The sequence below is a fragment of the Procambarus clarkii genome, chromosome 65 (assembly GCF_040958095.1).
Source record: "Procambarus clarkii isolate CNS0578487 chromosome 65, FALCON_Pclarkii_2.0, whole genome shotgun sequence".
Lineage (NCBI taxonomy): Eukaryota > Metazoa > Arthropoda > Malacostraca > Decapoda > Cambaridae > Procambarus > Procambarus clarkii.
Window position 1 is genome coordinate 20,484,126 of NC_091214.1, and position 14,516 is coordinate 20,498,641.

The 14,516-nt window shown below is 45.1% G+C and overlaps 2 protein-coding genes across 2 annotated transcripts; one reads left to right on the top strand and one right to left on the bottom strand.

Moving 5' to 3' along the window:
* LOC123771230 (uncharacterized) lies at positions 1 to 7,555 on the bottom strand. Its single transcript, XM_069309720.1, has 3 exons — positions 7,126 to 7,555; positions 6,594 to 6,793; positions 1 to 5,791 (listed from the first exon to the last, which is right to left on the bottom strand). The coding sequence occupies exons 1-3, from the start codon at positions 7,553 to 7,555 to the stop codon at positions 1,178 to 1,180; spliced, it is 5,244 nt and encodes a 1,747-aa protein (XP_069165821.1). The 3' UTR covers positions 1 to 1,177.
* LOC138355012 (SUMO-interacting motif-containing protein 1-like) lies at positions 7,554 to 7,904 on the top strand. The gene has a single exon (XM_069309721.1). It carries the CDS (start codon positions 7,554 to 7,556, stop codon positions 7,902 to 7,904), a length of 351 nt encoding a protein of 116 aa, XP_069165822.1.
* Positions 7,905 to 14,516: the final 6,612 nt, after the last annotated feature.

The window sequence follows — 14,516 nt, forward strand, 5'->3', positions numbered from 1 at the left end:
TCAATTTTTAAATTGATATTTATTTGTTGTACATTTGATTCATTTTGCAGTTTCCTGAAAGTTCTTGTTATACAGCATTTAGTAGATATCTTATTAGGATATCAAGAGATGTAAAATTTCAAGATTTATACAATTTACTACATTTATATCACAAATGTTTATACAGAGCTTGGTTTACAAGCAAGACAAGAGTACAATGTCATATAGAAAGGTTTTAAAGAAGGAAGTTAAAGAGCAACAGATCACTGGAAAGAATACAAACTTGTTTATTTATACAAATATACAGTAATATGAAGAGCAGAAATATATAGTATCTAGAAAAATATGTCTAATCTATTTGTATACAGATACCCTGAACTTTGTACTCTCAATCATTTATGGCAGACCTCTTGTGTTACCACTCGGTAAGAAACTATGGTTTTGCAGTTTACTTCAGTGAACTGAAACAAATTTATATATAAATTATGCAATCACTGTTGTGCTATTTGTGCATCAAAATGTTTTTAGTATTAATTCTGCTATGCTAATTGAGCACTTCTAAATGGGCTTCACATAATTTTCTTTTTTAGTGTGAGCACTATGTTGGTCACTCCAATTTTGTAATGTCTATATACATATTGGTATATACATTTGTACTATTCCACCTATACAGTATAATATACAACACAACCTTGAGAAGTGCCAGAAATAAACTTTTGTAGATACCACACACAAATACAGCAATAAACATTCTTGATGTTGACCAAACCACACTCTAGAAAGTGAAAGGACGACTGACATTTCGGTCCGTCCTGGACCATTCTCAAGTCAATTGTCGTCCCTTCACTTTCTAGCGTGTGGTTTGGTCAACAATTTCAGCCACGTTATTGTGATTCCTCATCTGCAACATTCTTCATGTATATTTAAGTAGATAGTTGCAGGTTCTCTGCAGTCATCTACCCAAATAAGAACAGCAGAGTTATATGTCATACTCTAAGCAATTAAGAACTTAAGACTGGCAAAAGCAAACAAAATAGCCCATAGTAATGAATTTCAATTATGGCTGAATAAGAGTACTGTACAGTATACAATATATAGCACAGTCACATAAGAATAACCCAAAACTGACAGTGAAGCTGTAGTCAGCTGAAAATTCTTATGTGTACATACTGTACTTTATTTACAATACAGTAGCTGGTTAGCACTTTTGTGATTTTACTAAAGCATCATCACAAGTAATGAAAATGGTAAGGCCACAGTCTGGACAAACAAGTATTTTTAATATAATACCCCAGTCATAGGTGAACATGGATGCACAGGAGTAATAGCATTCAGGGCACTCCTCTGGTAACTGCTCTTTTGGGTATCTTACCACCAGGAACCTATTACCATCCACCAAGTGCATGGGAAGCTGAATTCCATCAACAAATATTTTATTGCAAATTTGTTCTGTCAAGTGTACTGCACTTGGACTGTATTCCTCTTTGACAAGTGAAACTTCAATGCCTGTCAATCCATCTCCAGTCTTCTTAGTTTCCATATGTTCTTTTATCTTATCCTTTTCTCTGAAACTTGATTCTTCTGCTGGGATCAACATTTCGGCAGTGACCATCTCGCTAGCACACTGCGTCCTCTCAACCTTTATGTTTGGTGTTTCCTGCAGCACTGCATACAAAATTGAATTTTCTGCTGATGGGTTCTCAACTATGCTTGGTGATTTTCTCATATCCTCAGAGTATTCGGTGGTAGTGGCCAAGTTGGAAACATTCTGCACTCTTATGGCTGCTGCCTCTGAGGACACAGTGCATGCATTGTCAGGTGCCACCAATAAATCACTCTCAAGCTGGGACGACACTAACTTAATATCAGCCCCAAGCTGGGGCGTTGCCACCGAATTGGCCCCAAGCTGGGGCATTGCCTCCGAATTGGCCCCGAGCTGGGGCGTTGCCTCCGAATCGGCCCCGAGCTGGGGCATTGCAACCAAATCGGCCCCGAGCTGGGGTGATGACACCGAATCGGCCCCGAGCCGGGGTGATGCCACCGAATCGGCCCCGAGCCGGGGTGATGCCACCGAATCGGCCCCGAGCCGGGGCGTTGCTTCCGAATCGGCCCCGAGCTGGGGCGTTGCTTCCGAATCGGCCCCGAGCTGGGGCGTTGCTTCCGAATCGGCCCCAAGCTGGGGCGTTGCTTCCGAATCGGCCCCAAGCTGGGGCGTTGCTTCCGAATCGGCCCCAAGCTGGGGCGTTGCTTCCGAATCGGCCCCAAGCTGGGGCGTTGCTTCCGAATCGGCCCCAAGCTGGGGCGTTGCTTCCGAATCGGCCCCAAGCTGGGGCGTTGCTTCCGAATCGGCCCCAAGCTGGGGCGTTGCTTCCGAATCGGCCCCAAGCTGGGGCGTTGCTTCCGAATCGGCCCCAAGCTGGGGCGTTGCTTCCGAATCGGCCCCGAGCCGGGGCGTTGCTTCCGAATCGGCCCCAAGCTGGGGCGTTGCTTCCGAATCGGCCCCAAGCTGGGGCGTTGCTTCCGAATCGGCCCCAAGCTGGGGCGTTGCTTCCGAATCGGCCCCAAGCTGGGGCGTTGCTTCCGAATCGGCCCCAAGCTGGGGCGTTGCTTCCGAATCGGCCCCAAGCTGGGGCGTTGCTTCCGAATCGGCCCCAAGCTGGGGCGTTGCCTCCGAAGCGGCCCCAAGCTGGGGCGTTGCCTCCGAATCAGCCCCAAGCTGGGGCCAATTCACTGCAAGAACCACTACTTGTGGTTCTTGTGCTTGAAAATTTCCAAGCTGGGATATTGACTCAGACTGACAAGTCACTTGCTGCGATATATCCCTTGATTGGACAAATTCATGCTGCATAATTACACTAGACTTGCAAACCATAGATTGTGATACTTTCTCTGCTACATTAACGTCTTGTAATATCTGTGATTTGCACGCCACCTGTAGTCGAGTCACTTCAGATTTACAAGGTTCCTTGTGTAACATACCTTGAGACTTATAAATCTTTTGATGTAACATTTCCCTGGCATGTAATAGTGGAATGTCACTTTGTTCTTTGTTACACATTACCCTGGATTCCTCTTTAAATTTTATGTCACTGTCATCATTGACCATTTTATTTTTCTCTTGCATTTTTTGCAACTCTATTTCCTCATAGCTATCACTAAAAGTTTTTCCAGGCTGTTGTGATTTCACACATTTTGATTCACCTACCAATGGCTCTTTTATTGGGCCATTGGTGGTGTTTTGCTGCATCACAGAACTACTTTCCTCTCGTCTCTTGGCTTGACAATCTGGATGATTATTTATGTATTTTGACGGTAATGTTTTTGTACGGTTATTCAGTTTGGTTTTATTTTTACATTTTTCTTGAGATTTCTGATTGGCTTTGTTTTTATTTCTGGATGTTATTTTAGTATTCTGTTTGGTGTGACTGAATTCATTAGAAAATTTTATTTTAGTAGTATCCAGGGATGGTTCAACTAATAGCTTGAGACTGTCCATATCTACTTCACACTGCAAAATGGCATACATCCAAGGATTAAAATTCCCTAAAATATTTAATTCATTCAGGTAGTCAGTGATTGCTAAAATAACATTAGTCCAATTTGGTGGACCCATAACATTTCCATATAATTGAAAATTAGTCAGACTTTCCATTATATAATGTTTTATGTATGTAACAGGGCATTCAAGCCACTTGCTGAAGTCATGATGACCATGTGGGTGCTTCATGCACTTTCCTTCAAAATCTTTATCTTTAAATCTCTGGCAGGTCACAATGGTATCACAACAAAGGTAACACTGAAGTCGTCCAAAAAACAGATGATCCAAGAAATTTTTCCGTTCTACTCGATTGCCACAAGTATGGCACATAATGCACAGCGTTTGTGGAATGTTTGCATTTTGTAATTGGGTTAATGGATTTCTACAATCAATGCTGCTCTTCCCAAGCATACTGTCTGCTGTAGAGACATTGTAATGTGTTTTCATGTTGCTTGTTGCATTACTGAAGCCACTGACATCCGAGACCGACTCTGATACATGCATAAAGTTATTGGATTCTTTCTGATTATTTTTTATATTTTTCTTTTTTGGTTTTGGCTGTGATTTTGGGTTAATGTCATTCTGACACTCATTCCCCACTCTCTGGACACTTGATTGTTGGTGTGAACTTTCTTCTGAATCACACGTGAAGTGCCGTTTCCTCTTAGGATGCACATATACACGTACATCATTTTGCTTATACTGCTGTAAATTTTGATACTGATGTTGCTGCTGCGGTGGCTGCTGCTGCTGCTGCGGTGGCTGGTGCTGCTGCTGCGGTGGCTGGTGCTGCTGCTGCGGTGGCTGGTGCTGCTGCTGCGGTGGTGGCTGGTGCTGCTGCTGGTGCCGCTGTTGCCATTGCTGCTGCTGCCGCTGTTGCCATTGCTGCTGCTGCTGCCATTGCTGCTGCTGCCATTGCTGCCACTTCTTTAGCAGTTGTTGCCGTGACCCTTGATGATGCTGTTGCTGCCATAGCTGAAGTTGTTGTATTTGTTCTGGTCCTTGATGTTGCTGTAACCCTGTATGTTGCTTATGTCCTTGCTGTTGATGTGGTCCATGATGTGCCTGTTCATAGAACCCTTGATGCTGCTTATGTCCCTGCTGTTGATGTGGTCCATGATGTTGCTGTTGCTGCAATTGTTGATGTGGCCCTTGATGATGATGATGCTGCTGCTGTGGCCCATGATGATGATGCTGTGGCCCTTGATGATGATGCTGTGGCCCTTGATGATGTTGATGTGGCCCTTGATGATGATGCTGTGGCCCTTGATGATGATGCTGCTGTGGCCCTTGATGATGATGCTGCTGTGGCCCATGATGATGATGCTGTGGCCCTTGATGATGATGCTGTGGCCCTTGATGATGATGCTGTGGCCCTTGATGATGTTGATGTGGCCCTTGATGATGATGCTGTGGCCCTTGATGATGATGCTGCTGTGGCCCATGATGATGATGCTGTGGCCCTTGATGATGTTGATGTGGCCCTTGATGATGCTGCTGTGGCCCTTGATGATGATGCTGTGGCCCTTGATGATGCTGTGGCCCTTGTTGATGATGCTGTGGCCCTTGTTGATGCTGTAGTGGCCCTGGATGATGCTGTGGCCCTTGATGCTGCTGCTGTGGCCCTTGATGCTGCTGCTGTGGTCCTGGGTGGTGTTGCTGCTGCTGTGGCACTTTATGCTGCTGCTGCTGCTGCTGTGGCCCTTGATGCTGCTGCTGTGGCCCTTGATGATGATGCTGCTGCTGCCGCTGTGGCCCTTGATGATGCTGCTGCTGCTGTGGCCCTTGATGATGATGCTGCTGCTGCTGTGGCACTTGATGATGATGCTGCTGCTGTGGCACTTGATGATGCTGCTGCTGCTGTGGCCCTTGATGCTGCTGCTGCTGCTGTGGCCCTTGATGCTGCTGCTGCTGCTGTGGCCCTTGATGCTGCTGCTGTGGCCCTTGATGCTGCTGCTGTGGCCCTTGATGCTGCTGCTGCTGCTGCTGCTGCGGCCCTTGATGCTGCTGCTGCTGCTGCGGCCCTTGATGCTGCTGCTGCTGCTGTGGCCCTTGATGCTGCTGCTGCTGTGGCCCTTGATGCTGCTGCTGCTGCTGTGGCCCTTGATGCTGCTGCTGCTGCTGTGGCCCTTGATGCTGCTGCTGCTGCTGTGGCCCTTGATGCTGCTGCTGCTGCTGTGGCCCTTGATGCTGCTGCTGCTGCTGCTGTGGCCCTTGATGCTGCTGCTGTGGCCCTTGCTGCTGCTGCTGTGGCCCTTGATGCTGCTGCTGCTGCTGCTGTGGCCCTTGATGCTGCTGCTGCTGCTGCTGCGGCCCTTGATGCTGCTGCTGCTGTGGCCCTTGATGCTGCTGCTGTGGCCCTTGATGCTGCTGCTGCTGTGGCCCTTGATGCTGCTGCTGCTGTGGCCCTTGATGCTGCTGCTGCTGTGGCCCTTGATGCTGCTGCTGCTGTGGCCCTTGATGCTGCTGCTGCTGTGGCCCTTGATGCTGCTGCTGCTGTGGCCCTTGATGCTGCTGCTGCTGTGGCCCTTGATGCTGCTGCTGCTGTGGCCCTTGATGCTGCTGCTGCTGTGGCCCTTGATGCTGCTGCTGCTGTGGCCCTTGATGCTGCTGCTGCTGTGGCCCTTGATGCTGCTGCTGCTGTGGCCCTTGATGCTGCTGCTGCTGTGGCCCTTGATGCTGCTGCTGCTGTGGCCCTTGATGCTGCTGCTGCTGTGGCCCTTGATGCTGCTGCTGCTGTGGCCCTTGATGCTGCTGCTGCTGTGGCCCTTGATGCTGCTGCTGCTGTGGCCCTTGATGCTGCTGCTGCTGCTGCTGCTGCTGTGGCCCTTGATGCTGCTGCTGCTGCTGCTGTGGCCCTTGATGCTGCTGCTGCTGTGGCCCTTGATGCTGCTGCTGCTGCTGTGGCCCTTGATGCTGCTGCTGCTGTGGCCCTTGATGCTGCTGCTGCTGCTGCTGTGGCCCTTGATGCTGCTGCTGCTGCTGTGGCCCTTGATGCTGCTGCTGCTGCTGCTGTGGCCCTTGATGCTGCTGCTGCTGCTGTGGCCCTTGATGCTGCTGCTGCTGCTGCTGTGGCCCTTGATGCTGCTGCTGCTGTGGCCCTTGATGCTGCTGCTGTGGCCCTTGATGCTGCTGCTGCTGCTGTGGCCCTTGATGCTGCTGCGGCTGTGGCACTTGATGCTGCTGCTGCTGTGGCACTTGATGCTGCTGCTGCTGAAGTTGTTGCAGAGGTCCTTGATATTGCTGTTGATGTAGTTCTTGGTGATGCAGTGGTCCCTGATGGTGAGATTGTTTTTGCACATTATCCCTATTTAGTACCTGTAACCGAGAATAATATCTTGCTGAATGTTGCCCTCGCTGTGGTGGTATAATGTATCGAGATGGTTTGTGTTTTGGTGGCAGATAATGTGCAGATGAATGATGTTTGGGTTGTTTATGTGATGCTGGATATTGTGCAGGAATGCCATGTGGGGGATGTTGATGCTTTAATTTGTATTGCACAGGGAAACTTTGTGATGATTGATGTTGTGTTGATGAATATTTTACAGGCAAACTATGTTTTGATTGGGAAGATGGTGAATTTTGTGAAGATTGTTGATGTGGTGTACATTGTACAAGCACCACGGCTGGAGAAACACATTGAGCAAACTTCTTAGCTCCAAGGATTACTTTTTCTGGCAGAGTTGGTATTTTTACACGCCTACTATAAGTCTTCATGCCATCGTTTTGACGATGGAGACGAGTCAGCAGGTACATTTGTTCTTTATTATTTTTTTGTGGTACTGTGGAAACTCCTGAGGGAGCTCCAGAGTCCTTTGATGATGAAGCAGAAATCTCCAGCAGTGTTGCAGAAGCTTTCACTGCTACTGTGGAATTTCCTGGTGGTGTTACAAACACATCTGGTAATGCTGGCAATACTTCTGGTAATGCTGGCGATACTTCTGGTAATGCTGGCGATACATCTGGTAATGCTGGCAATACTTCTGGTAATGCTGGCAATACTTCTGGTAATGCTGGTGACACTTCTGGCAATGCCATGGAAACACCAGTCGGTGCCATGGAAACACCAGTCGGTGCCATGGAAACACCAGTCGGTGCCATGGAAACACCAGTCGGTGCCATGGAAACACCAGTCGGTGTCATGGAAACACCAGTCGGTGCCATGGAAACACCAGTCGGTGCCATGGAAACACCAGTCGGGGCCATGGATACACCAGTCGGGGCCATGGAAACACCAGTCGGGGCCATGGAAACACCAGTCGGGGCCAGGGAAACACCAGTCGGGGCCATGGAAACACCAGTCGGGGCCATGGAAACACCAGTCGGGGCCATGGAAACACCAGTCGGGGCCATGGAAACACCAGTCGGGGCCATGGAAAAATCCTAGTGGTGCTATTGAACAGTAGCCATGACAGTGGTCCTATCAATGATGTGAACAGTACTTGCTGCTGCTAGTCCATCAATAACACCTGCAAAGGTAACGTTAAATATCTGTGAAAACGTGACAATATGGTAACCCACAAAAACGGAAAGATCATAGTAGAATATGTATATAATTGTAAGAAAAATGGTAGACTGGATAACAAGAACATTTCATACAAAGATATAACAAAAGCCAATGTTGATAATTTTTAACCCTTTGTGCTGTCATAAATGGTAACACATGATTGACAAAAAATTATAATTCACAAAATAATGATAATTCACTGCAAAAACCCAGTGTTGAATAATGAAACGCTTTTCTGGGCAAGCCCTGGTGGGTTCCTGAAGCTATCTTGCTCAGATTGCACCATACTAAAAGGTAACCAATTGTGGAAGCTCTGTTTGGCCTACCAGGAACTAGAGCCAGAACTTAGCCCCTCAGGAGGCGCATGGAGAATGAGAATTTTCCATCTCATTGGTAAAAGCTTCCAAAATCTTACAAAGAACTGGAGGTTTCACAGAAAATGAAGGCTCATAACTGCTAAACAAATCCACAAACTTCACACACAAATTATTCATTCAACCTCCCAAGAAAACAAGGCCAAAGCACGGTTGAGCCAATGGCTCTAAGGTAACGGCAAAGAGCCACCACTAAACAATAAAAGGTGAACCAATCAAGGAAATATCGTCAAAGGAACCTTCCAGAAGCCCGCTGACACTTCGCCAGAAAGGAGAAAGAAACGAACAACCTGCCAACCAAAGAACAGAATCGCCTGCCCCCAGAGAAGAGCTTTAAGTTCCCCGGCCTTACAGCCAGAAGTAAGAGCAAACCTTGAAAATTGTCAGGGTTCAGATACTGGGCGAAACTCATTGCTGGAAACCAAGGCTGGGCCAGCCACCAAGAGGCCAGAAGGATCACCCTCAAGTTTAACGCCAGACTAGAACAGCACCCGAAACGTCAACTAAACTGGGGGGAAAAAGGTAAAAAGCACCCCCCATCTCGACCAGTCTAGCTGAAAAAAGGACTACGGATACCGAGCGCTGTCCACTTAACCGTTAAGCCCTATATAGGATGTACTATACTTGCAAGGGAAGAAAGAGGTGAGGACTTATTCTAGGTGGTCACCAACACCTTCAATTTTGGGTACATAAACACATACGGGGCCAAATCCTGGGCATCTAGACAATCAACATGCCGCAAACGCCAAATACGAGCAGAGCAAACCAAAGGAAAGCAAAGTAGTAGCCGCCTGAAAATATTCCAATTGCAAAGCTGAATCGGTAAAATCAGACCCAGCGAGAACACCCTTACAGGACTCGGGGTCATAGATGTCACCGACCCCAGCAGACAGAATGATCATTAGATAGCAATGACGATGAGCTATTAACATCTTTGTTAATCATCTGTTAATTAACATCAGAGTATCAGTGGAACACCCTACCTCCGGCGTTTCGTCATATAATGGTCCTGTTATCTCAACCCGTCCTCTTAAAATCACACAGGTTGTTGGTAATTAACTCTTGGTTGGCAGGTTTCATTAAGCAGAGGTGGTAGCAACAAATGTAATTAACTTTAATGACAAGCAGCTCTTAGATTCTCTATCATTATAAGCTCTTAAGTTGTCCCCGGCCTTAGGTGGCAGGGGTGGTGCTACGGTGTTAAAAGAACAATGGATGAAGAGGGAGGAGTGCAAGGGGCAATGGATAAAGATGGAGGAGTGGGGTTAAAGGGGTAATGAATGAAAATGGGCATATAATCCAGGGAGTGGAAATAAACGAACACGGGAGACATCTCCCGTCACGCAGGGTGCAGTGGCACCTCCACAGATCACCAGTATCAGCTTTTGATACTGGTAATGGCTCAAAAGGGCCACCACTTACGGGCTATTCATGCCCGTGCCACCTTTTGGGTGGCTTAATCTTTATCAATCAATCAATGAACGAAACAAAACATTATACCTCGTGAATCAACAGCTGAACTTACAAGGGTAAACAATTCTGATTCACAACGAATGAAGACGGGAGACTTAATTTAAGAGTGACCGCACACTAAAAGCAATTATGACCCTTGTCCCCAGTACCTGGCCACATTGAGAGGAGCCTACTCGCGCTGTATTAGGAAGTATGTCATGATAATTTCTTCGTGAATATTTGAGAGGAGAGTGCATGTTGCTGGAGTCATTCATTCTCTCATTCTCTAACATTCTCTCATAGTGTGGATCAAGAAATTGTTACAGAAACCAGTTAGAAAAAATGATGAGCGTTAAGGAATTTGAGTAGTTCAGTACCAGTAGTTTGTTACTCAAGGAATTGGTTCGTGGGCGATTTTTTAAATATAACAATTTGTGAATACATCCAAATCGTCTCGAAAAATTATAAACAAAAAAACAATTCAAAAGACGGGAGATAGGAAGTGGTTCTGTTGGCGATTATTTGCATTTGTAGTACGTGGGTGAAGCATTTACAGCGTTGTGGTTCGAACAAAATTCATCAGTGAAGTACTTGTTCCGGAAGTGTTCGAACGAAATCAGTTGAGTCGTGTGTAAATCTTTTTTCATTCATAAACAGGGGGTTTGGCGGGTGCAGGGAATCACTTGGGTCTTTATTAGAAGGACGGGCTGCTTATCGAGGTCCAGCCCGTCCTCCAAACAAAGACCCAAAAGTGATTCCATGCACCCGCCAAACCCCTGTTTATGAATGAAAACGGTTTACATACGACTCGACTGATTTTGATCAGTGTTCCGTTCGAACACTTCCGGAACAAGTACTTCGCTGACGACTTTTGTTCGAACCACAACACTGTAAACCAGTCCGTCCTCCAAACAAAGACCCAAAAGTGATTCCTGCATCTTTAGCCAGTATCAGTAGTTTCTTACTCATTAAAGGAATTGGTTCCTTTATATAAATAATTTATATTTGAGAGAATTCTTGTTTTGAATGAACAGCATGTTAAATTGGTGAATACGTCTTTGGGGTTGACGGTTGGATGGAATAGGCTTGGTCTGAAGACGGCTTGGGCAGGGAGCCCTCCTCAGGGCTTGGGCGCACCCCAAAAAATGCTGGAGTCTCCCAGGGGACGTGGGAGCTTTAGAGGGTGCAGGGCGGCCCCATAGAGAATGTAGAGACCCACCAGAGGACAGGTTGAGCCCCCAGAAGACTTGGGGAAACCCCCAGGAGAGTGCATGAGACCCCCCCCCCCCACTTTCCCATAGACGCGGAACCCCAGCTAGTCAAAAAGCTTCATTCAGTCCACTCAAAAGTCGTTATGTGTGCAAAGTCAATAGAGCAACATTGCAACATATATATATATAGCCACCTAACACCCGAGTAGCTATTTATTTCTGCTAGGTAAACAGGGGCCTCAGGATAAAGAAATCTGCCCTAACGTCTCACTGCTCTGAAATTGTTTCCGGGAACCATTGGGTTGTTAGCCGCCTGCGATAAACATTTGTTCTTAATATGAACCATTTTATAATAAATTACTTAAAATAAAATGTAGTTATTGTTGTGTATTAATTATCTAAGGCGTGGCAGTGAACATATACATTACCTGCTGATAATAAATAGACCTAATTTAATGGCAATTAATATTTAGGACGAAAGAAGAATTTGTACTTTCTGGAAATAATCTGAATTCCTAGAAAATATTTTATAAATATATTGACAAACAAAATTTAATTTTGCTTCACAATTTTTTTTTTGACCAAGAAAACAAACTTAAAAAATCCAGCATTAACCTTACCCTTTTCAGCTAATTGCAATTCCAAATTAGTGGATACGTCTTGAAATATTGTAATTTTGATAACAAAATGGCACTTGTCAATTACATTAGAGCCCATTCAACATGAGAGCGTGTGAGGAGCACCCGCCCTCTTCCAGGCATGAAACAGTACTGAGTCAGCGGTGGTAATGAGGCCTAGTGGTTGTTGGAGTGTTGGGGACCACGTGGTTCCTCCCCCTTCCTTATTTCCCCCCTCCCCACCCGTATTTCCCCCTCTCCCAACCCGTATTTCACCTCCTCCCAACCCGTATTTCCCTCCTCCCACCCGTATTTCCCCCCTCCCCACCCGTATTTCCCCCTCCCCACCCGTATTTCCCCCCTCCCAACCCGTATTTCCCTCCTTCCCACCCGTATTTCCCTCCTCCCAACCCGTATTTCCCTCCTTCCCTTCCCTTATTTCCCCCCCTCCCCACCCGTATTTCCCCCCCTCCCCACCCGTATTTCCCCCTCCCCTCCCTCATATACAAGACCTCGATATATAAGCCTAACGTGTATGAATACACTTTATAGCTTCCTGTCCCTGGACACAATGAATAATTATTTGCATATTTTCAGATTAATGAAAAAAATAGGCATGTGTTTTGTTTTGCAATGAACCATTAGATGGCAGTGAACCTGCTGTTACTCGTGGTAATTATTTATTTATTTATATACAAGAAAGTACATTGGGGGTTAAGAGAGACCATAAAGTTTAAGTTGAAATTACAATCTTGTAAAGCCACTAGCACACATAGTATAAAAGGCAGCTAATGTATAAACATTGGTAGTGAAAAATGCCTGGACACACTTTTGACTTTCACTAGGCAAAGTATACATGAAAAAAATATTGCATGGAATTACTGTAATGTTAATGTTATCAAATAGGAGTGCTATCGACATGATACAGTCCAGTATCTGCATGTATCAGCCTACTGGAAGATTTAATTTTAAGGACTACTGCCTATTTTAGGGTAAACCTACAACATTTTCCTGAGGAAATGAAAATGTGTAATTTCATTTACTGATGTTGAAACAGCCAAAGAGACAACGGGTAGACAATATGAGTCTGGTCCAAATGAAGGATTCGGACCACATATTCAAGAAAGTAATTATATAATGTGATATGAGGTTCAGACTTCCTTTAGAAATTCATACATATTGATCCACTTGTTATTTTCCAACACCTGATATTAGTAGCAAAGAACAGCTGTGCAAACATTGAAGATATACAACATTAAAGCAGAAATTATATAAACAAAAAGAACACAGAACGGATTCTATAAATCATATCAGCTCACAAACACTCACGTTTTCTATTTAAGTCGCTTGGTTAGGTTACATTTTGCCAATTAGCCACATTTTTGTGAAATGACAACTCGAAAGAACAGGCTGCTTGCATACACATTAATGGTGGCAGTAGGCAGGTGTAATGATTGAACAATTTGGAGGGCACTCAAGATTCTCCAAGACGGTATCTCAATTCTTCACCGAGACGAGTTTTATGCAACAAGTATAAAAAGTTGGGTTTCAAGAAGTTCAATATGCGAATTTAATAGTTTTCGATGGTTATACATTAGGTCCAATTCTTAACTCGTTGATGAATGCTACCAATTCCTAACAATGGCATTACTGTTTTGATACATTGGGTTACAGGGAGCCGGTCGGCCGAGCGGACAGCACACTGGACTTGTGATCCTGTGGTCCTGGGTTCGATCCCAGGCGCCGGCGAGAAACAATGGGCAGAGTTTCTTTCACCCTATGCCCCTGTTTCCTAGCAGTAAAATAGGTACCTGGGTGTTAGCCAGCTGTCACGGGCTGCTTCCTGGGGGTGGAGGCCTGGTCGAGGACCGGGCCGCGGGGACACTAAAGCCCCAAAATCATCTCAAGATAACCTCAAGATACGTTCCTGAGAACTGGAGATGCGGCATTTAAGCTCTTGGACCCCTGGGTGTGAATATTAGTACCTGGTTAAATATGGTTACCTTACCTTGTGATGGTTTCGGGGCTCAGCGTCCCCGCGGCCCGGTCCTTGCTGCTGGACTGGTCAACCAGGCTGTTGGACGCAGCTGCTCGCAGCCTGACGTATGAATCACAGCCTGGTTGATCAGGTATCGGTGTTAATATTTTAGATGCTGGTGAGCAGTGGTTCAGCATGCAATGTCTGCAAAACAAGCAGCCAAAATCAATGAACTTTACATGACTTCCAGTGTAGGCCATTTTATTTTTTTTCTTGACAACAGCTGTTAGTTCAGCTTTTCAGTATACACTTCTCAAAATGCATCACACTATTGACATCTAATTACAAAGCCTGAGGGTAAAGATCAAACACATCTTCGACATTTAATTACTTACATTAAATAAATGTACAATAAGTAATGTAACTACTGTTCCAGTTCTGATTTTTTTGCATAGTTAAATATTAAAAAGCTGTCTTCTTTCTGATCAGAAATGTAAATGCACGTGTATAAAAAATTTGCTTTTTGTAAATAAAATATATCAAATTGGTTGTACAGTATATATGATATTGTCTTGGGAGCACTAATGGCTTGGTATTGAGTTAATAGGACAATATTTGATTAGAAACGTTAAAAAGTTATATAAAACCTTTTTATAGAAATGCAGTGCAAAATAAAAATACTGTACTTTTCTTCACCAATATTTTAATCCTTGGTATTGCAGGGGAAAAGGTTGAACAGTATTTATAGATAAACATTGTCAATATTTCTCATATTCAGATAAGTACTTAAATACAGTATCTAGATTAGTCTATATTTTTGTCTTGGTTCTTAATTTGTTCTATTTTGTTTTACAGTATAA

Coding starts and splice junctions, on each gene's coding strand:
- LOC123771230 (XM_069309720.1), bottom strand. CDS start 7,555: ATGGCATTGCCAGAAGTGTCACCAGCATTACCAGAAGTATTGCCAGCA. Junction 6,794..7,125: donor AGCCGTGGTGCTTGTACAAT/GTACACCACATC, acceptor TCTCACCATCAG/GGACCACTGCATCACCAAGA. Junction 5,792..6,593: donor CAGCAGCAGCAGCATCAAGG/GCCACAGCAGCA, acceptor GGGCCACAGCAG/CAGCAGCAGCAGCATCAAGG.
- LOC138355012 (XM_069309721.1), top strand. CDS start 7,554: ATGGAAACACCAGTCGGTGCCATGGAAACACCAGTCGGTGCCATGGAA.